Source organism: Rhinatrema bivittatum, chromosome 2 (genome assembly GCF_901001135.1).
Source record: "Rhinatrema bivittatum chromosome 2, aRhiBiv1.1, whole genome shotgun sequence".
NCBI lineage: Eukaryota > Metazoa > Chordata > Amphibia > Gymnophiona > Rhinatrematidae > Rhinatrema > Rhinatrema bivittatum.
In genome coordinates, this window is record NC_042616.1 from 634,847,640 (window position 1) to 634,870,791 (window position 23,152).

The 23,152-nt window shown below is 44.3% G+C and overlaps 1 protein-coding gene across 1 annotated transcript in view; it reads right to left on the minus strand.

Moving 5' to 3' along the window:
* Positions 1 to 3,027: 3,027 nt before the first annotated feature.
* The window catches only part of LYPLA1 (lysophospholipase 1), a 122,087-nt gene continuing 101,962 nt past the window's right edge, over positions 3,028 to 23,152 (minus strand). Inside the window, exons 9-10 of the mRNA XM_029591278.1 lie at positions 22,782 to 22,961; positions 3,028 to 5,115 (exon numbers count right to left, since the gene is read on the minus strand). Coding sequence (XP_029447138.1) covers positions 5,062 to 5,115; positions 22,782 to 22,961 — 234 coding nt within the window. The 3' untranslated portion in view covers positions 3,028 to 5,061. The remainder of the gene's footprint in view (positions 5,116 to 22,781; positions 22,962 to 23,152) is intronic.

A 23,152-nucleotide genomic window follows, 5' to 3' on the forward strand; every position in this document is an offset into this window, starting at 1 on the left:
GAAATGAATGGTGGTTTTGGAGATGTTTGGAGGTGGTGAGTTTTTCATTTTGAGGGTTGTGTCTATGATCTGATGGTCTGACCAGGGGATTGGTGTGCAGGTGGGATTGGTATGGATGGACCAGCTATCGTTGATAAATATGAGGTCTAATGTATGACCTGCTTTGTGGGTGGGCCCGCTGATTATTTGTGAGAATCCAAGATGACTGAGGGAGGAAAGGAAGGTTTCGCAGTTAGAAGATTGAGGGATGGAGTCCACGTGAATGTTGAAGTCTCCCAGTATGATGGTTGGTTTGTCTGAGTTTAGGTGTTTGGCTATTATCTCTATTAGAGGGGAGGGGTTAGCCTCTAGAGTTCCTGGTGTGGCGTAGATGAGGAAAATTTGTAGATGTTGAGATTTGAATATGGAGCATTCAAGATTTGAAGTGGCGTAAGATAGTTGTAGGGTTATGCCCAGTTGTTTTTTTGCAGCAAGTAGAATTCCTCCTCCTTTCTTTTTTGGTCTGGGTATTGAGAAGAGGTCGAAGGATTGTGTAGGTAATTGGTTGGTTAATGATATGTCCGTGGGTTTTAACCAAGTTTCTGTTATTGCACATATGTCAGGGTTGTTGTCAATGAGGTAATCATTGAGAAGGTGCATTTTTTTGGAAAGTGACTGTGCATTGAATAAGGTTAAAGTGAATAATGAGAGGCCTAGAAGTTGTGTAATGGGAGATGTCATGATGTTGATGAGTCTTTGTTGTCTGGGTGTCTGAATGGGGTCTGGTGGAGAGTTATTTCTGGGTTTTCTCTTGAGTATGGGGATGGAGTGGCAGTGTGTCATTGTATGCTGATTTGCTAGTGTTATAACAGGAAGGTCTGTGACCGGTTATGTTCAGAATCTGCTAGGATGGATGCTGGAACAGCTGGAGTGGAAGCTGGAACTTGTGGAATGGATGCTGGTACTACTGAAGAGGATGCTGGAACCTGTGGAGTGGATGCTGGAATAGCTGGAGTGGATGCTGGAAAGCAGGAGTAGATGCTGTGAGGGCTGGATAGCATGCTGATTTGTCTTGGTGGACTCTGGTGAGATTGTAAAGGGTGCCGTATTTTGGCTGGAAAGGAATGGTAGAGATGTTTGGAAGTGGTTGGTGCGTGCTGGCTTTATTCGTTCCGAGAACTCCGTTTGTCCATGGTCGTTGGCATTTGTATAAGTTATATTTTCCTCTGAGGATGGGGATAGTGGCTTCCTCGGGGCTGAGACGAAGGGGCGAGACAAAGGGGCAGGCCCCTTTGTCGCGCTCCTTAGGCGCGCGACGCAGGCGCGCGGCGCCGGGCTTAATCGAATTTAAAGCCCCTCTAGGCTGGTTCCTATTGGAGGTTGGCTTCGGCGGTTCGCGATTGGCTGCGGTAGGTTGCTAGAGGCGGGTCTATCTCCCTCTATTCAGTGCGGATGGAACGGCGTCTGGCCGGCGCGGCAGGCCTCGTGGTCGCCCACGGACTCAGCGGGGGGAAGGGAGAGGTTGACTGGCCTTACCCCGATGGGTCTGTGGCGCCGACCGCGCAGGCCCTCCCTCGATCCCGAGAGCGTTCGTTCTCCCTGAAAGCGCTGCTGCAGTAGGAGTTCGCCGGGCAGAAGAAGTAACTATTGTTACTGTTTGTGTAAAAAATGTTAATTTATGAATGTTTAATATAACCACCCCCATACAATAAATTCAATACATTTACAATAGTCTCAAGCCTTAACTAAATATATTCAAATTGTATGGCTGCCAGAGGTAAATGAAAGACTATGTATTTAGATGAATAGATGTTTTTGTCTGGGGACAAATGGAATGTCCACGATGGCTCCTCACACTCCTTAGAGGCCGCCAATGAAGAGTGGGTGACTCGCCAGAATGATGGCTACTGCCTGGAGACAATACCCTTACTCAATAAACATACACATGCTTACTGTGACTCCAACATCACTCTAAGATTCAACAGCATGAGGAAATGTGGAAAAAAGGATTTGCACTCACAATGACGGGAGTAGCTGGCTTGTTACGGCGGTTACTACCCCAAACCAAATATCCAGATTACTACCTCCACCTTCCTCTATTCCTGATGCCTTTCAACTAGCTTGATCACTCCATTCTTATACTTCACTTTCAATGCATATCCAGCATAGTTCTCTGCTTCAACAGCAGGGGAAAAGAAAAACTGTTACTTCACACATCCAGCAGAGCTCTCTGCTTAAACGGCAGGGGAGAAGAAAAAAGGGTTCGCACTCACAAAGCGGGGAGTAGCTGGCTTGTTACGGCGGTTACTACCCCAAACCAAATGTACCTGATACTTCACTCTCGACGCATATCCAGCATGGCTCTCTACTTCAACGGCATCGGAGAAAGACTGATACATCACGAATTTCCAGCATAGCTCTCTGCTTCAACGGCAGGGGATAAGAAAAACTGATACTTCACGCATATCCAGCATAACTTCAACGGCAGGGGAGAAGAAAAAAGGATTCACACTCACAAAGCGGGGAGTAGCTGGCTTGTCACGGCGGTTACTACCCCAAACCAAATGTGCCTGATACTTCACTTTCGATGCATATCCAGCATAGCTCTCTGCTTCAACAGCAGGGGAGAAGATAAACAACCAATAAGGGCTGTATAACATAATCTGGGTAAAAACAAATAAGCATGGGTGTAGCTTGCTTATTGCGGCGGTTACTACTCCTACTACCTCTAACTAATCAAGCTAGATATTTCACTTGGATGCAGCTCCTCCACCGCTCTCTACATTAATGGCGGGGGTGGAAGGGAATTAGAACCAAGAGCTAAGAGAAACAGATAAGTATGGGAGAAGAAATGAGGGAAGCTTGCTGGGCAGACTGGATGGGCCATTTGGTCTTCTTCTGCCGTCATTTCTATGTTTCTATGTTTCTATGTTAATGTATTTTCAGAGTGACAAGCTTTTTTTTATGACTGTTCCTATGTATGTATTTTTTTTTTTTTTTATATTTGCCTTCCTATGATAAAGAATAAGGGTGACAATCTCTAGCTACTAATGCTTACAGTACTGTTTTTATTTAGGTCATACCTTTTCATTGATAGTTTAAGGCAAGTTACATTCAGGTGCTGCAGATCATCATACAATCATAAGAATAAAAACACCAAATAGCTACCAACATAATAGTTGATTGTGCTGAGCTGGTTTGCATTCATGGAAGTGATGCCCACAATACAGAGCAGTTCAATTGTGTATGTGTGCAGTTTTCTTTTCAAGATTAGACAAAATTTTGAAGCCATGAGTGAAGAATAAAGTGATAAAATGGTGTACTTTGAGGAAAGAAGCTCAATAGTTCTTTAACCACAAATCAGAAGGACTTTAAGCAGTTTACTTTTATTAAAACTTATTTGCATTTTATCCTCCTAAGCATTAGTATGTTTAAGGTTAAATTTTAGGGTACATGGACAATTGATAAGGATTTAATATAGCCACATCTTTCTTAATCAAAAATTATGCATAGATATACATATGGTTAGAACCCGCAGCATGCCACAATGAGATTTTACTGTTATGTTGTTCAGGAATTTGTCACACCTCCTTTGCTGTAATACACTTCTTATATAAAAAGTACTTGAAGGCTTGCAAGAAACAAAGAAGCCACCATGCAACTTCAACGGGTCCAAAGCTTTAGATCACAAGAAACTTAAATTTTTGCAACGAAGATTTTAGATTAATACAAAAAACACATCAGCACTATTTCCTTTTTTTCTCATATTGATATTCCCAATCCTCCCTTTTTGTACTAGATTTTCATGTCATATTTTAGAGATTTTGGAATTAATGATAAACCTTATTTGTAGCACCCTTTTATCCAGTGATAATATTCTTTACATTTGTTACTGTAAATCCCTACCTTAACTTTTCCAGGCATGGTCTTTCAAGGTCTGCCTTAATGTTGATGTGCCATTAGATATTTCATTTTTAAGGTTATAAGGTAACTATGTAACTCCATGTCAAAATAGACAGGCAATAGTTCTGGTTTTACTCTATTACGAGGAGATGTTTTGATTTATCCTCAGAAAACAGACTATAATGCTATAAAACTAGAATTAGCTCAATTTGTTTCTTCTTACATACAGCTCTGGTAAAAGGCTAGGTAGTGGGCTGATGAAATGTGCTTCATGAAAATTCTGATATAACCAAGTGTTGCTGCATTTTAGTTGTAATTTTGATAAATATTTACAAGGCAAAAAACCAATTTGTCAAAAAAAATCTGTTGAACAAAGCTGCAATGAGCTTGACAGGAATGTATGAGATACTACTCAAACTATGTTTACATGTATTTTTACATCAGGTTTCCCCAATCATTTATTCTATGTAAAATATCTATTAAACATGCAATGAGAAAATAAGGTGACTGGAAGATTTACTACTGTAATAGATCAGTTTTAATTTATATCACTAGAAACATATGCCCGTACTTTTGCCATTTGATTACTACCCCAAAGAAAAAAAAAACCTGAATGGATTATATGCAAAAACATAACAGTGGGATTAGCACAGATTAACAAAATCACTCCTAGAAGTGAGGAACAAACTTCTTGACTGTTACCCCATACTCATTGACAAAGAGTATCAAATACCTATTGTGTATTGCACATATAGTATGCATGAAATAGCTGGAGATAATGGGGGAGAGTAGTCTATTCTGGGCATTTAAACAAAACATCTCATGTACGACACATTTCAATAATCTGTCTGATGCAGAGTAATATTTTAATCAAACATTACTGCTAAAAAAAATTCATGCAATCAGATGTCAGAATGTTATGTTTTACAATAAAGTATGTCCCACCAAAATCGAGACAATAGTTCACTGCCATGTTTCCTGTAATACCTGCTGTACTGTACGTGATTAACATTTAAAAGGAGGATCACTTCTTGTAAGGGCACCCCATTAAGTCCTTGTTACTGATATCTGATAACTAACAATCAGAGTTTAAAAATCATCTCAGTAGGGCATGTGAAAAAAGATGCGTGCTCGACCATGGTCGGTGCTGGTGTATGTGTATAGAAGGCCTCTTGAATATCAGTTTGTTGGAGGTAGATGTTTCTCAATAAACTGCTTGATGTCTTCCATTTCCTGTTCAAGGATAACAGGAAAAAACAAACAATTAGAAAAAACATTTTTGTCAAGTTAAATTTAAATGTACTCCAGATGTACAAAACTTATTCCTAGGACTCAACTTTTTCCCAATAATGAAATTCATACATTATAATTCCACCAGCTATTTGTAAATTATTTTTAAAAAGCCTTTTCACTCCAATCTAGTTTCTATAAAAACTTAAAACCTGACAAATTATTAATGGTGAGTTTCCAAAATTACATTTTGAAAACTTATGTATAAACATTACTACTTAATTTGGACAGATTTTAGAGAACAGTTTGTAAGGTCAGGTTTAGTTACCCTAAATCATATTAAATTCTACTTTGCAATACAACATATTTCATTAATCCATTAGCAAGAAAAGAAACAGACACACATCAGGTTTTAAATACATCCAGGCTGCCATTTTGTAAGTAAACTAGATGGACTTTCCATTAAAGTTTTACTTATAATTATTCTCCAAAGGCAGTATTTTCAGAAGATTCACACTGATAGGACCTGAACAGTTTTGTTCTTGAACCAAGGAGGCAAAGACATGAAATGTCTGCTGGAGTCAGTAAATGCAACATTTTTCAGTGTTTGAATGCACTGGTGTCCTAAAGCAAGGAGATTTTATTTGGTGTTTTGAGATTTAGACAATTTTTAGTGGAGCATGGTACTAACCTGAGAGGACTGTCCAGTGGAACAAAGTAGAGTTGCTTACCTGTAACAGTGCTCTCCTAGGACAGCAGGATGTTAGTCCTCACACATGGGTGACATCAAATGGAGCCCAGCATGGAAAACTTGTCAAAGTTTCTGGAAATGACTTTTACACTGAGCATGCTCAGCATGCCTTAATCCATGCGAGGTCCTTTTCCAGTCTCGTAATATAGAATTACAAAAAATAAAAACAGGCGAAACAAATCTGCAGGGTGGTGGGTTTCATGAAGACCAACATCCTGCTATCCTAGGAGAATACTTGTTTCAGGAAAGCAACTCTGCTTTCTCCTAGGACAAGCAGGATGGCAGTCCTCACACATGGGTGAATCCCTAGCTACAGGCTGTCCCCAAAACCAAATGACCAGACACCTAACCACATGCCAACAGGCACAACAGTGGTGTTGATAACAGATGAAAACAGCCTGAACCCGAAAAAAGGGCCCTAGGCAGGAAGAGTTGGGTTTAAAGTTGAAAGATTCCCGAGGACGGACTGGCTGAAACTACAGTCACATCGGCCATCCTTATCCAGACAATAGTGAGGTGGACACGTGAAGGGAACTCCACATTGCAGCCTTCCAGTTCTCCATAAAATGCCCTCAAGTGGGCCACCGAAGTCACCATGGCTGACAGAATGAGCCTTTACATGACCTCCAAGCTGCAGTCCTGCTTGTGTGTAACAAAACCAACTGCAACTTCCAATCTATTCCTGTCAAGAGTCAGAGTTGCGTGGACTTCCTATCACCTTCTGTCCACTCCAGATAGAAGGCTAAAGCCCTCCTACAATCCAGATTGTGCAAGGCCTGCTCACCTTGATGCGAATGGATCTGGGAAAGAAGGTGGGCAGGACAATTGACTAGTTGAGATGGAACTCTGTCTCCACCTTTGGTAGAAACTTAGGGTGTGTTCGGAATACCATCCAGTCATGAAAGAACTTCATGTATGGAGGGTACATCACCAACACCTGAAGCTCAGACTCTGCACACTGAAGTGACTGCCACCAAAGAGGACATTCCAAGTCAGGAATTTTAGATCACAGGAGCTCAGCGGCTCAAAAGAAGCCTTCTTCAGCTGAGCCTCTGCTTGATACAGAGAGCAGAACTGAACCACCTTGTTGTTGCTGGAAGCTGCAAACAGATCCACATCTGGGGTTTCCCACAGACAGAAGATCCATTTCGCTACTGACTCGCTCAGGGACCATTTGTGTGGCTGGAATGCTCGACTGAGCCAATCCACAATCACATTGTCTGTTCCTGCTAAGTACATGGCATGAAGCACCATCCCCTGGGACAGGGTCCTAGACCAGATTTGAACTGCATCCTAGTACAGGAGGAACAATCTTGTGCTACCCTGCTTGATACACCACATTGTGACTTTGTTGTCTGTGTGGATCAAGACCATCTTGCCGGCCAACTGGTCCCAAAAAGCCCAGAGAGCATACCTGATCACTTGGAACTCCAGGAAGTTGACTTGGCATTGCGCTTCCTGGGCAGACCACAGGCCTTGGGTGTGGAGCCCCTGCACATGGGCTCCCCACCCCAGATGGGAGGTGCCCATAGTGAGCATGACCTGCACGGGGGAGGGGGGTGCTGAAACAGCACCCCTCTCTCCAGGTTGGACAGTGTCTTCCACCATGACAGCGAGTCCTGGAGAAAGTCACCTGGATGCAAACCTAGAGGCTGAGTGGCCCAATGCCGCTGAGACCTCAGAGTTCACTCACAAGGGGAGTAACATGGATGGTAGCAGCCACATGCCCAAGCAGTTGCAAGCATGCACCTGGCAGAGACCCATTGGCTCCACTGCACCACCCCAGCTAGGGATGCCAAAGATAGCACCTGGTTGTGAGGTAGGAAGATTTTTGCCTGAGTCATGTCCAGCAAGTCTAGCTGCATCAGGTGGGACTTCGGGTAGTTGATAAACTCCAAGGATTCCAGCACCTGGATGGTTAAGCACAGGTAACACGATGCCCCCACCTAGGTAGTGCTTTTGACTAATCGTCCAGATAGGGGGAAACCTGTACTCCTAACCTGCAGGTGCACCCCCCATGGCTAGGTACCTGGTAAAGACCCATGGTGCAGAGGCCAGACCGAATGGCAACACCCGATACTGAAAGTGGTGTTCGCCCACCACAAACCATAGATACTTCCTGTGACCTCAGAAGATCTCAATATGGGTATAGGTATCCAAGTCGAAGAAGCAGAGTCATTTTTTGTAGGAGGTGAATCAGAGTGCCCAAAGAAACCATCTTGAACCTTTTTTAGAAATTTGTTCAAGGCTCTCAGATCCAGGATGGGACAGAGGCCCCCAGTTTTCTTTGGAATCAGAAAATACTGGAATAGAATACCCGTCCCAATTACTCTGGTAGGACAGGCTCAATTGCCCTGGCTGTTACTAGGGTGGAGAGCTCCGCCAAGGAGGATCTCCTGGTACGCTAATGGCCAGATTCTCCTCCAAGCCAAAAAAGGGCTTGGAGGAGAATCTGGTGGAACACCCAGCAGATTCAGCTTATATTCCTGACCCACAGTGGACAGAACCCACTGATCTGGGGTGATGTCTAGCCATCGATCCACAAAGAATCATAGCCGACCTCTGACCGGGGGTTCCCAGGGCACAGGGATGGCTGGCTGGCTGGCTCTTGCTCCCTTCCCAACCCGTCAAAACCCTGTAGCAGGGCTGTGGCTTGGATGCTCGCTGCTGCCTGGAACAGCATCGAGAACTCCCCCCTCTGTGGGTGGGAGCGAGACACAGGCTGATAGTACTTCCGCTGATGATAGAAGGATCATTGCAGCCCTTGTTGTGTCGACCTCCTAGCTGAAGACAGGTCACAGATACTGGCGGAAAGATGCTGGAGGGTCTTGTGGTAATCTCAATTGAGCCACTGCATCCCTCACCTTATTGCCAAAAAGATTCTTGCCCGTACATGGTAAGTCAGTGAGCCTTTCTTGCCCCTCCAGCCAGAGGTCTGGGCCCTGAAGTCAAGCCATCCTGCAGGCGCCAATCCCAGCTGCTACTCTTGCTGCCGTTTCAAAAACATTGTACGTACAGCGTACCTCATGCTTCCCACAGTCAAAGCCCTGATATGCATGATTGTCATTAGAGCGCCCTGTTGCTGCTGGAGGAGACAATCTGCTACCTCCTGAACCTGTTTCCAGATGTTACGGGAATACTGGGTCATATAAAGCTGGGAGGCGGCAATGCGGGCTATCAACATGGCTCCTTGAAAACCTTCCTACCCAGCACATTCAATACCCTATGTTCTCGTCCTAGGGGAGCCGAAGCATGGGTCCAGGAGCACTTAGCCTTGTCTTAGTGTAGATTCAACCACCAACTGGTGGGGGAGCTGATGCTTCTCGAACCCAGTAGCATGCTGGACCAGCAACACCCCATCCGCCTCTCTATTCACTGGCAGAAACATTAGGGGTTGTTCCCAGATCCTCAGGAGCAGTTCCTTGAAGATATGAATGGAACAGCCACCACCTCTTTTGGGGCATCCACAAACTCAAGGACCTCCAGCATCTTTTATGCCTAGTGTCCTCTTCCATCATGACCTGGAACAGAATAACTTTCGCAATAGCCCACACAAAACCTGCAAAGGTCAGGTCTTCAGGCGGGGATCTCCGTTGTTCCTCTGGGGTAGATGGGTCCAAGGGAAGGTCCTCTGAAGCCTCCAAGGAGGAATCTGAGGTGTCATCTTCCTCACTGGCACCCACCAGGGACGAAGGCCTTAGGGTGACCTGAGGTTTAGGCACCATGGGCACCGATGACCCCACAGGCAGACCCAGTAGGGCTGGCTGGGGAACTGAAGGGCGCAACGGTTCTGCCCATTCCGAAGGGCCTTCCTCATCAGAAGAGCCATGTACAAGTTCGGCATTGGGCAGATGGATTAATGATGGCCCATGAGGCAATGGCCCCCGAGGCACCGGAACCAGCTGAGTGGGGAGGACACCAAGAAGGACAGAGGCACTCCAACAGTGGCTCGAGCAGGGATACTGTGGTCACCAGTGCTGGAGGCGGCACCGGATCAATGCCCTGCAGGACCATCCACCACCAGCTGTACCCTATGCTCCAACTCCTTTTCAAAGGTTGCTGATGCCAGGACCGGTTGCGAGGGCAGAGTGGTGGCCCGATCGTCCACGGAGCCTTGAGGGAGGTCTGTACTCTGCACCATAATCTGTGGACACTGCCTCAGAGCTCCAGCATCAATGGAGGGTAAAACTTCCTTGGCTCAGGGATGCTTTGGGGGCATCTCTGTCAAAGCCAGTACCAGCCTGAGCCCGGTTCTATGTGACAGTGACTGGTGTCTATGCTTCTGTGACTTCCCACAGTGCTCAGCCTGGTCTTTCCCCAGCGCTGAGGTGGAAGGTGAGGATCCAGACGTCCTCAACCCGGACGAGACGAAGGAGGGCAGATCCTTGGCCCCCCTCTCCTCCAGTATCACTGGCGGAGGGCCTGATAAGGAGTCTGAGGCTCTCTGTTCCCCCGACTCTTTGCTGAAGACATCTATGCCGAGGTTGACAGCTCGGACCACTTGGATCTGAAGAACTTTTCCATTTTATTGAGGTGGGCATGTCGGCCCTTGGGAGTCATCTGGTCGCACAGCTGGCACCTGCAAACGTCGTGAGAGGCCCCCAAGCAGAGATACACACACTGTGTGGATCAGTAATAGACATGGTCTGCGGACATTGTGGACACCAACGAAAACCAACGCCATAGTGGATAAAACCAGATAGACTGTTGACTGTGGGCCACAGAGGCCACCTCTCCCGGGAACAGACCACAAGAACATAACTTACCGTGCTGCATGCACCAAGGTGGAGGGAACAGAGAGACCCAATGCAGGAAGACAACAAAAAAAAACAACAAGTGGAGAGTTTTCCAAAAGAGCAGAGAACAAGCTCCAAGACAGCGAGCTGATAGCTCTGCAGGGGAAAAAAAAAAAGACTGGAGTGACCCCGCATGGATTAAGGCTTGCTGAGAAATGCTCAGTGTGCCAATCAACGTTCTAGAAACTCTGACAAACGTTTTCCATACTGTGCTCCATCTGATGTCACCCATGTATGAGGACTACCATCCTGCTTGTTCTAGGAGAAAACTCATTTTCTGGAAGATCTATGTCCAATTGCGAAATATGGAGAAAGCAAAATTGCTTACCTTGTAATAGGTATTATCCCAGGACAGCAGGATGTAGTCCTCACATATGGGTGACGTCACTGACGGAGCCCCATTGCGGGAAAACTTGTCAAAGTTTCTAGAAACTTGACTGGCACTTGAGACCACTGAGCATGCCCAGCATGCATGATATTCTCTGCCACAGGGGTCTCACTCTAGTCTCGTATGTAGCAATAAGCTTTAGCAAAAATAAAATAAAAGGAATGTGACCCAACTCCGCGGGGTGGCAGGTGGGTTTCGTGAGGACTACATCCTGCTGTCCTGAGATAACATCTATTACAAGGTAAGCAATTTTGCTTTATCCCAGGACAAGCAGGATGCTAGTCCTCACATATGGGTGATTAGCAAGCTAGAGGCCGAGTCATTTCGTAGAGAAGCAACAGTGAAGTATTGTTGTTGAAAATGAGTCAGCCGAAGATCACAGCAGGTTGGATGTAGAAGGAGTTGGGATTAGACTGGAAACAAGTTCTTTAAGACAGATTGTCCATAGGCTGAATCTTGTCATCCTTGTTTGTCCAGACAGTAATGAGCTGCAAAGGTGTGAAGAGAACTCCATGTTTATGTCAAGGATTGGCACCGAACGATAGTGTGCTACTGAGGTTGACATCGCTCTTACTGAATGTGCCTTTACTCGCCCTTGGAGAGGAAGGTCTGCTTTTTCATAGCAAATTGTATGCAATCTGCTAGCCAGTTGGATAGAGTATGTTTACCCACTGCTTTACCCGGTTTGTTTGGATCATAGGAAACAAAAGGCTGATTGAATTTCCTGTGGACTGCAGTGCGGTTTAAATAGAAAGATAGAGCCTTACATACCTTGGACTGTAAGCGTGCACTTTCTCCTTGGTGAGAATGAGGCCTTGGGAAGAATGTGGGTAAAACTATGGATTGGTTCAAGTGGAATTCCGTAACTACCTTGGGAAGGAATTTTGGATGTGTACAGAGAACCACTGTCATGTAGGAATTTTGTATAGGGTGAGTATGTGACAAGTGCTTGTAACTCACTAACCCTTCTAGCTGATGTAATGGCTATGAGCAAGATAGTCTTCCATGTGAGAAATTTAATATTACAGGAATCTATGGGTTCGAAAGGAGAACACATGAGTCTTGTTAAAACCAGATTCAGGTCCCATTCTGTGACTGGTGGCCGAATTGGTGGTTTAAGTTGAGTTAAACCTCATAAATCTGATGAGAGGTTGTGAGGATATAGGTGCATCTCCCATCTTGTTATGGTATGCTGAGATTGCACTTAAATGTACTCTTACAGATGAAGTCTGAAGACCAGATTCTTAAAGATGATATAAGTAGTCTAGTAGAGAAGTAGTGGGGCAAGTGAAAGGATCAATATTCTTTTGTCTGTACCACAAAGTGAATCTCTTCCATTTCGAAGAATAGTTCTTTCGTGTGGAAGGTTTATGTGAAGCTATAAGCACTTGAGATACATTGGTTGAAAGATTGAGTGGTTGTAGAATTAAGCTTTCAACATCCATGCTGTCAGGGATAGGGATTGAAGGTTGGGATGGTGCAACAGACCCTGATCCTGAGTTATGAGAGTGGAAGCTACTCCCAGGCGAATGGGATCCCTGACAGTTCTAAGAGTGTGGGAAACCATACTTGTTGAGGCCAATATGGGGCTATGAGTATCATAGACCTTGTCTTGTTGTAGCTTCACTAGAGTTTTGGTTATGAGCGGTATTGGAGGATACGCGTATAGAAGGCCTGAGTTCCAAGGGCGAGCAAAGGCGTCCTTGGCTGACTGGTTCTTCTGTTTGTGTAGTGAACAGAATTCGTCCACATTGTGATTTAGATGTGACGCAAAGAGGTCTATTGTTGGTTGCCCCCCCAACGCTGAAATATCCTGGTCGCTACTGAGGGATCCAGGGACCATGCGTGTGGTTGGAACTGACGACTGAGTTGGTCCGCCAGTACATTGTGAATGCCTGCCAGATAAGTGGCCCGAGAAACATTGAGTGGTTCAGGGCCCAGCCCCAAATCTGAGTGGCTTCTTGACAAAGGAGATACAAGCCCGTACCTCCCTGTTTGTTGATGTACCACATGGCTACTGTGTTGTCAGTTTGGATCAGAACAGTCTTGTGTGAAAGTTAGTCCTTGAACGCATACAGCGCATAACATATAGCTCAAAGTTCCAGAAAATTGATTTGAAATGTTGCTTCGAGTTTTGTCCAGGTACCCTGGGTTTGGAGATTGTCTATGTGAGCTCCCCAACCTAAGGTGGATGCATCTGTAGTTAAAGTTATTTGTGGGACTGGTTGTTGGAAGGGTAGGCCCTTGCGCAAATTGTCCTTGTTCGCCCAAAGTAGATATGAACGTAGCTGGTGGGTTACTTGAATTGAAGAATGCAGTGGTTGAATGGCTTGGATCCATTGTGATCTTAAAGTCCATTGAGTTACTCGCATGGCTAGTCTTGCCGTAGGAGTAACATGAACTGTGGAGGCCATGTGGCCTAGTAAGGTTAGAAACTGATGGGCTGTTGCTTGTTTCTTTGAGTGAATCGAGTTTGCCAACAGGGACAGTGTTTCTGCTCAATCTTCGGGTAGAAAGGCTTCTGAGAGGATGGTGTTCAATTCTGCTCCTCCTATGAATTGAAGCAGGTGAGACGGGATGAGATGGGACTTTTGATAACTGATGAGAAAGCCCATGGAGTGGAGTACCGTAATTGTGTGACAGAGAAGACAGAGCTCCTTCTTGAGATTGACTTCTGATGAGCCAGTCTAGATATCGGAAGACACGGACACCTTGCTTGTGCAAGTGTGCTGCTATTACTGCCAGACATTTTGTGAATACCCTGGGAGCAGAGGCAAGTCCGAATGGCAGCACTCTGTACTGGAAATGTTGATGACCTACCATGAAGCATAGATACTTGCAATGAGGAGGGAATATTGGAATGTGAGTGTAAGCATCTTGAAGATCCAGAGAACAAAGCCAATCTCCTTTTTGAAGAAGTGGAAGCATGATGCCTAGAGAAGCCATTCTGAACTTTTCCTTCAGAAATTTGTTGAGATTTCTGAGGTCTAGGATGCGAAGGCCTCCAGTTTTCTTTGGAATGAGGAAATAACGGGAGTAGAACCCTCTGCCCTGCTGAGACCAGGGCACTGGTTCTACAGCCCTGGCTTTCAGAAGGGTGGATAATTCTACCTGTAACTGAAGCATGTGATTTTCGTTGAGATGGATTTGAGTTGGTGGAAAATCTTTTGGAATTGAGAGGAAATTTAGTTGGTACCCTCGAGATATTACAGATAGAACCCATTGGTCTGATGTTATTGGTATCAAATTGTTGTATAATTTGGATAACCTGCCCCCTACCGGGAGGTTTGGTCGAGGATTTGTGGAAAGCCGAGTTCTCTGGGTAAATTTTCAAAAGCCCGCAGCAGGACCGGTTTGTGGAGCAGGTGGGGCCTAGCTGTTCTCTGCTGACATGGTTGCGGTCTTTGCTGAGTTCTGGAGGGCCTGGGTCTGGAGGAAGGAGGGTAATATCTCCTCTGACGATAAAAAGGCTGTCTTGTGTCCTTCCGTGGAGGCCTACGGGTAGTATGAGTAGAGGGGTCCTGTGGGAGGGAGGATAATTGTCTCAATGTTTCAGTGTGCTCTTTTAACTGAGACAGCTTCCTGAACTTTGGATCAAAATAAATTGCCTTCTATGCAGGGGAGGTCAACTAATTTATCTTGTACCTCTGGCCTAAGGTCTGAGGCCTTGAGCCAAGCCCACCTTCTGGCGCTGATGCCCGACGCAGCCACCCTTGAGGCAGTCTTGAAGCCATCGTAGGCAGCTCTGACTTCATGTTTTCCGGCCTCTAATCCCTTATTGATGGTTTGTGCAGCATCTTTATATTCATTTGGAAGAGATGGAATAAATTCCTCAATTTGCTTCCATAGGTTTCTTTGGTATTGGGTGATGTATAATTGATAGGATGAAATTCTAGAATTTAGCATTGCACCCTGAAAAACCTTACGACCCAGGGAATCTAGAAACCTGTGGTCCTTTCCTGGAGGATTTCAGGAGTGGACTCTTGTCCTTTTAGACCTTTTTTGTGCCGATTGAACTACTGAATGGTGGGGTAGTTGTGATTTTTTATATCCTGGAGTGGATTGAACCAAGTAAGTGGTGTCCATCCTTTTGTTTACTGGGGGAACAGAACAGGGATGTTCCCAAAGACGATGCTGAAGCTGTAGGAGAACTTCATGTATGGGAATTGCCACCACTTGCTTTGGAGGGTCAACGAATTGTAGTACTTCCAAAGTTTGTTGTCTAGAATCTTGCTCTGATTCCAATTTAAATGGAATAGAGTCAGCCATTTCCTGTACAAATGTGGTGAAGATCAGGTCTTCTGAGGGGATTGTTTCCTGGGATGTGGTGGTGAGGGATAAACACTGTGGATCCATCAAGTCTAGAGGGCGTGAATAAAGAGGAGGCAGCAAAACACTGCACGGAGCGGCAGTAGCCTCAGAGGCATTCACGGAGCGGGATGCCAGTGGTTGGAGTTCCACCTTCATGGAGCGGAAGGATGGAGGGCTGCCATCTCCAAAAAAAAAAAACCAAAAAAAAAAACCAGGGGTGGGTAAGAGTATGAGGCAGGGGTGTGGCCTGCTTGTTACAGCGGTTTGCTACCCCTAATTGAGCTGGATGTTCACTTGGATGCAGATACGGCGCTGCTCTCTACATTGGTGATGGGGTGGAGGGAAATTGTGGTGGGGTGGAGGGGAATTAGGGCTGGAGGGTACTGGAAGCCAATAGTAACAGGTGGGAGAGAGAAAAAGGGAAATAAAAAAAATGGATAAAGTGCGTAGCTTGCTGGGCAGACTAGATGGGCCGTTTGGTCTTCTTCTGCCGTCATTTCTATGTAGGCTTCTGATGAAGTGTCTGAAGCAGTGTCACTCCATGTATCATATTCTGGAGTCTGTTGTGTTTGTGGTGCTGCAGGTTTAGGTGAAGGAAGAAGACCAGATGGCCCTGGCAAAGGATCTTCAGGGGAAGAGTCATCTTCCCGTGGATTGGTTGGTAAAGATTCCAATAAATCTTGGTATCTTTTTTGCAGTATAGAAAATAGTGCTGCTTCTGAGGATCCTGGAGCTGCAGAAGGAAGTGGCACCGTTGATGAAGTAGTTTGCATCGATATCTGTGTTTTCGATGCTTGTTTAGTGGGCATCGATGATGTGCCACTTCTTTTGTGATGGTGCAGAAGTGACGATAGGCACTGAGAAAGGAACAGATGACGTCATTTGCATCGATGGAGCCTCCGAAAAAAGAGGAGGCATAGATATCGGAATCGATGGTGCTGTTGTGCGTAGTATCAATGCCATCAGCATCGGGGATTCCCCCAGCATCGGGAAACATACCCGGCATCAGCGTCGCCGGTATTAAAGATGTCATCGGTATCGGCTGTACCGGCATCGGTGACATGGGTAAGGCCTACGTCACCGGCATAGTCGCCGGTATGTTTTATAGCCTGCAGCACCGCTTCTTTAATGAATGTCGCTAAGTCTTGTGACATTGGAGGAACGCTCGGTACCGGTATCGGAGAAAGTATCACCTGCAATAGTGTAGGTTCTACTGAGGGAGGCCTAGGTGACGGCGATGTATCTTTATGTTTCAGCCTTTTTTCGTTCGGTTCCTCATGGGAGGAAACTGATGACGATAACAAGGCATGATGATGCCGATGTTTATGTTTAGGCGGTCTCAGAGCGTATCGATACAGTTGACTGTGTTGGCGAGGTTTTGTCTCCAGAACTGTCCGGTCGACGTTTTTTCAAGAGAATTTTCTTAGTACCTCCAGCTGGTGAAGATTTTGTTGAAGTAGATGGTGAAGGAATCAGTTGCAGGTGGAAAAGTTGTTCGATTTTTTTCCTGCCTGAGTTTTCTTCCTTTTGGTGTCATTTCCTGACACTGCTGACAGGAAGAAATATCATGGTTTTCACCTAGACAACGCATTCCAGGTGTGGGTCTGTGACCGACATGGTCCGATTACAGGCCGGGCATTTTTTGAAACCCGAGGCCATGGTGATATCGACAGCCAATGGATGAGAGAAAAATTAGTTTTTTTGAAATAAAACCTCTATAAATATCTCACCAGCCGGTGAGATATCGAAAAGTGAGACCCGTGAGGGAGAGAAAACATTTTTAAAATGTGACTTTTCAGTCAGAACTGAGTAAAACTCAGAGGGCTCAGATGACCGCGATGCTTGCAGCAGCACGGAAAAACGAAGACTAGAGTGAGACCCCTGTGGCAGAGAATATCATGGCATGCTGGGCATGCTCAGTGGCCTCACAGTGCCAGTCAAGAGTTTCTAGAAACTGACAGAAGTTTTCCCACAATGGGACTCAGTCAGTGACATCACCCATATGTGAGGACTAGCATCCTGCTTGTCCTGTGATAAGCAAAATGAATTGAAAGTTCATTCACAATTTAAACTATGATTTAATCTGTGTTAAGTGCAAACTGTATATAGCCCACAACATCCAATACCATCTTGTTCTGGGTGGATAAACTCAACTTACATAGTAAACACAAAATACATACAAAACAGTATATCACATTAAAAAAAAAGCAAACACCATTATCTTAACTTTTTGTACGTGATTTAAAGCAGAGTTGCCTACCTGTAACAGGTGTTCTGAAGACAGCAGGATGTCAGTCTTCACACATGGACGACATCAGATGGAGTCTGACACGGAAAACTTAAGTCAGTTTCTAAAATTTTCACTTACCTCATAGGGCATGCCCACACATACCATGTCATCATGCATCCACACAGGGTCCCTTCAGTCTCTTAATTTAGCAAAGAAAACGTTTTTTGAGAAACTTCATTCAGTCCTCATGAATCCCACCCACCTTCCAATGGAGTTACAGGTAAGCAACTCTGCTTTCTCCATGGGGACTAATTGCAGGTGAGCCTCCAACACTACCTCAGCTTGGACAGAATAAGCCTTGACTCATTCTGTCCAAGCTATGGGGGTAGACTCAAGCGTAATCTCAGGAAATATTTCTTTATAGAAAGGTAGTTGATACATGGAATTAAAGAAAGCATGCGATAAATACAGGGGATCTATAAGGTAGTGATGGAAGTTCTAATGGCTAGAAAAATTGGAAAGACTGAGCAGAATACATGGGCCATATGATCTTGCTGTTTTGTTTCTATGACATGGCCCAACAGATTTAACCCTGCTTGAGCATAACAGAAGATGCAATCTGCTAGCCAATTAAAGAGTGTTTGGCAACAATGATCCCCAGCTTATTTGTGTCAAAACAACAAAAGGTTGGGTAGACTTTCTATGGACTTTAGTCCACTCCAGGTAAAAAGCCAACACTTTCTTGCAGTCCAAACTGTGCAGTCCTTGTTCACCTTTGTGGACATGTGGCTTGAGAATGAATGTTGGAACAACGACTGTTTAAGATGGAATTCTAACACCACCTTAGGCAAGAACTTAGGGTGGATGCACAGGAACACATAATTAAACTTGGTATAAGGTGGATAAGTTACTAGAGCCTGAAGCTCATCGACCCTAAGCACCAAAGTGACCATCAAAAACACCACCTTTTGGGTCACAGGAATGTAATAGCTCAAAAGGAGCTTTCATCAGCTATGACAAAACCACACAGATCCCAGGATACAGCAGAAAGTTTGCTGGGAGACTTCAAGTGAAACAGACCCTGCAAGAAAATATAACTAAAGGCTGTTCAGAGATGGGTATATCTTCTAATAGAGATGGTAAGCATCAATTGCACTAGGGAGGACTCTTATGGAGGGTCTCAAATTTAGAAGGTAATCCAGCAGTTTGTGTGAAGCAGGAGAAAAGAGCTAGGGTCTTTTGCTCACACCACATGGCTAATTTTATCCAGTTAGTCTGTAGGACTTCCTAGTGGAATCCTTTCTGGAAGCTAAAAACTCAACACATCCTCAGATAATTCAAGGGGTTGCACCTCTCCATAGCCGAGCAATAAGCAAGAGCGATAAGAGGTTAAGATGGTGAAACAGATCTGGTGAAGTCCCCAACCTGATAGATAACTCCTGCAGAAGCAGGAACCAGACCTGTATCGGCAAAAAAGGGGCTATGAAAATCATGGTCCCCTTGTCTTCTTTGAGCTTCAAAGTTTTTGCTACTAGCAGTATTGGAAGATATGCATACAGAAGACCCCTCTCCCAATGTAGGGCAAAAACATATGAGGCTAGTTTTGCTGTGCATCCTTTGTCTGGAACAAAATAAAAAAGTGGGACCTTCCTGTTCAATAGTGGATTTTTTCATATCCCACTAGGACTCCCCCAATGGCAGAAAATCTGGTTTGCTGCCCCATGTTCAGGGACCATTTGTGTGGTTGCAAGGACTGACTCAGACTGTCCACCAACATGTTTTCCACTCCAGCTAGGCAAGTGGCTCTAAGAACCATCCCCCAAGAGATGGCCAGTTGGACAGCCTCCTGACACAAGGTATGAGTCCGTACCTCCCTGCTTGTTAATGTAATAAACTGGCACTTTGTTGTTAGTTTAGATTAGATAACTGTTGGATAACTGATCTCTGAAAGCCTCTAGAGCATATCGAATCACCTGGAGCTCCAAGTTTAGCTGCTGTTACTTTTCCTGGTCATACCACAAGCCCTGGGTGCAGTAAATCTATGAGCTTCCCAACCCAGAGTGGACACAGCCATAGTGAAGAATTTGGGTCGAGCAAGTTTGGAAGGGGATTGCCCTGACCAGATTGGAATTGTTCTGGCACTAGGACAGAGTCCCTGAATGGCTGAATGCTGTGCTACAGATCTTGAGTGACCTGTAGTGAACAGACCTCAAGGTCTAGTTGGCTCTTCTCATAAAAAGACATGCCAAGGGAATTACATGTACTGCTGACACCAGACAACCTCAACATGTGTCTTGCTGATGTCTGCTGACTCATTTGGATTTCTTCCACTGCAGCCAGAGCACTGGCCCTTTGTTGTGGAAGGAAGGCTTTCACCTAGCAGAGATCTGATAATTCCATTTGAGGTGAGACACTGGGTAACTGATAATGAACCCTAGTAACACCAACACCCGAATGGTCATGCGCATCAATTCCTCTGCTCATGCTCAAGACAGGCTCTTGAACAGATAAGGAAACAACTGCACCCCCAGTTTGTGTTACCACCACCATGGCCAGGTGTTGTGAAGACATATGGGGCAGATTCTAGCCCAAACTGAATGTGATAATGGATGTGGATGTTTCCTACTGCAAATTGAAGATATTTCCTGTAACCAGGGAAGTCTATGAGAGAATAGGTATCCTTGAGATCAAGAGCAAAGCCATTCCTCCTTTTGAAGAAAGAATTAAGTTGCCCAGGGAATCCATTTTGAACTTTTGACTCAATTTGTTGAAGGCCCTGAAGTCTAGGATAGGACAGTGTTCCTATTTTCTTTGAAAATCAGGAAATACTTTGAAGAATCCCCACCCTCTCTGCCCTGGAGAAACAGGCTCAACCGCTTTGGTCATTAAAAGAGAGCTCCTATAGAGTCACTTCTTGATCAGTAACTAACCCCAAGATGGGTCAGAGTCTATTTGGCATGAGACCCAAAAGGCATGGGGCTTCCTCAATGCAGATGTCAGAGGCAGAACCAGACACCTTTTCTGAAGGGGGAACAGTCAGATCTGTTTCCAGGTTCCCTACCAGCCATTGATGTGGGACACAGTGGCTCCCCTCCTCCTGCTCCAGGCTTCTTCAATGTTGATACCTCTGATACTGATGGATCAGTCTTCTGGCACCAAAAACAAACATTTCATAAGATCTAATCAGGACAATTTTTTTTAAAGAGTCATTTCTGCACTCTTAGGGCACCCACTGATGTCAGGCAATGCCCCCAGGCACAAGCTACATCTATCATAGGAGTCTGACAGACATGCCACAGAGGGCACTGCTGGAACCCAAACTCAATGGCAGCTCGATGGCCAGCAAGCACAGAGGGTCCCCTACTGCTGTGGGGGAATGACAGTGAAAGGACACAGTCTCAAAACTTTACCTAGGGAATCAATGAGTGATGAGACCTCTGAACTCCATGACGGACAGCTAGATCAAAGAAAAATGCATGAACATACAAAAACTCCGAAAAGAAGAGTCGGCAAGAATTGTGACCAATAGGTTCTGCAGAAAGAGACTGAAGGGACCTTACATGGACATGTGGTACAGTATGCGTAGCATGACCAGTGAGGTAAATCAAAATTCTAGAAATGTACACAAGTTTTCTGTGCCATGCTCCACTGGATGTCACCTATGAGGACTCCTATCCTGCTTGTACTCAGAATTAGCATATCTATTTAGAAAAGTATAAACAGTTAAAGGACAGATAGGAAAAACGGGAGGAAAGGCCTTGTGTATAAAGAATCTATGTATCTTCTGAGATCCAGTCAAAAGTAGCTCTCTGCATAAAAATAAAGGTTGAAAACAAGTGATATGATGGTCAGGTTGTACTACAGGCCACCAAACAAAAATCGACAAATGCAACAGGATGACAGAAATACCTTTAGGTCTAACTAGTCTACTCATTTTCCCTTACCACTACAATACCACAGAGCCCAACCAACCACTTATTTCATCTTTACTTCTTCACAAATAAGGATCCTATGTGCTTATCCTATGCTTTCTGATAGGCGAGTAAGGTTTTTCTAACCAACATGCAGACACATCCAAAGCATGTGACCTATCAGTAATGAGGGACTTCAACTACCCCAACATTTACTAGGGATATCACACAAATTGTGTGTGTGTTAAGGATAACTTTTCTAAAGAACATGGACATCTGTGAGGTGGTTCTTTTAGATTACATTCTTAACCAGTTTCTCCCAAAGGAAAAAAAAAACACATTTGTACATGAAAAAAGTGAGCTAAGGGAAAAATGACCAGAATAAGGCAAAATAAAGTGAACTTCAAGAAAAGTGGCTTTAACAAATGTAGGGATTTAGTAGATAGTCTCTTACCATGGGATACTAAGGAATAAAAATTCATGGGGAACTAACTTTTCTTAAAAAGGACAATACAAAGGGTGCAAGAACTGTCCCTATGGACAGTTGGATAAGAAGCAAAGAAAGCCGACTAAACAAAACCTGAAGTTCAAACTGCAATCTCACAAAAATGAAACAAATTAGAAAAGATATCCATATCATGTACATTATGTATAATATATTATATATAATATAGGAAGCACAAGCATATACAGTTAAAATCAGGCCGGCTAAGGTACAATCTAATATGCAGCTGGCAAAGAGCAAAATAGGAATAAGAAAATATTCTACAATTACTTTACATGGCATGAAATTTGAAGATTAATTGCATGAAGGAGTAACAAGGGAGAAGGAAGAAATTCAAACAGCATATTCTGGTACACACAGTTCCACAAATAAGTCTTGAAATTACATGCCAATTAGGTAAGGTGAAAAATGAGACTCAGCTTGTTGATGCATATAGTGATGTCTGGCACTGTTTCCCAGGAAACACTTGCTTTTTTCTATAAGTATTTTCACCCCTTTTAAAAAAAAAAAAAAACAACTTTCCTTCCTATCTTCAATTTATTTTAAAAATTTCTATTCTTCCATATTCAGAAATTTCTGTTCTAGGCAGATTACCTTAGGTCTGTTTATGCTCCTTTTCCTGGAGCCTTTGAAATGAGGTCCAGCTTATACAGTAGTGCAGCAATCTGAATCCTCCCAAACCTCTTCCACCTTTGTCTTCTCTTCCCTTCTTTGCTTTTTTCCCCTGACTCAGCAGGCTGACCATAGTTTCCCATTTTAATAGTGCAAAATACTAACCTGGGCACATGAGCTGTGCGTCATGCCTGAATAAACCTTGTACTGTATGTTTGCTGGATTTATTATAGTCTTTAGTTTTTCAACAGTAAGAGAAGCAAACATAGGAGGAACCAAAGGGTCACAATCTCCATGGCACTGAATAACAGGAATGTCCTTATTGACAATATTGGCAGCAGCAGCCTGAGAATGTAAAAAGGGGATAAAAAGAAGCTGTAAGAAAATCCCACAGCCAACATCCCACTGCTCCACATAACAAAACTTTAAACTGTACATTTATATAAAAACTAAGGTTATTTTACTCTGAAGCTCAAATTTGACAACTAATTAAAAATCATGATCTCAAATCTATTTTACTTATACTTTTCTTTCCT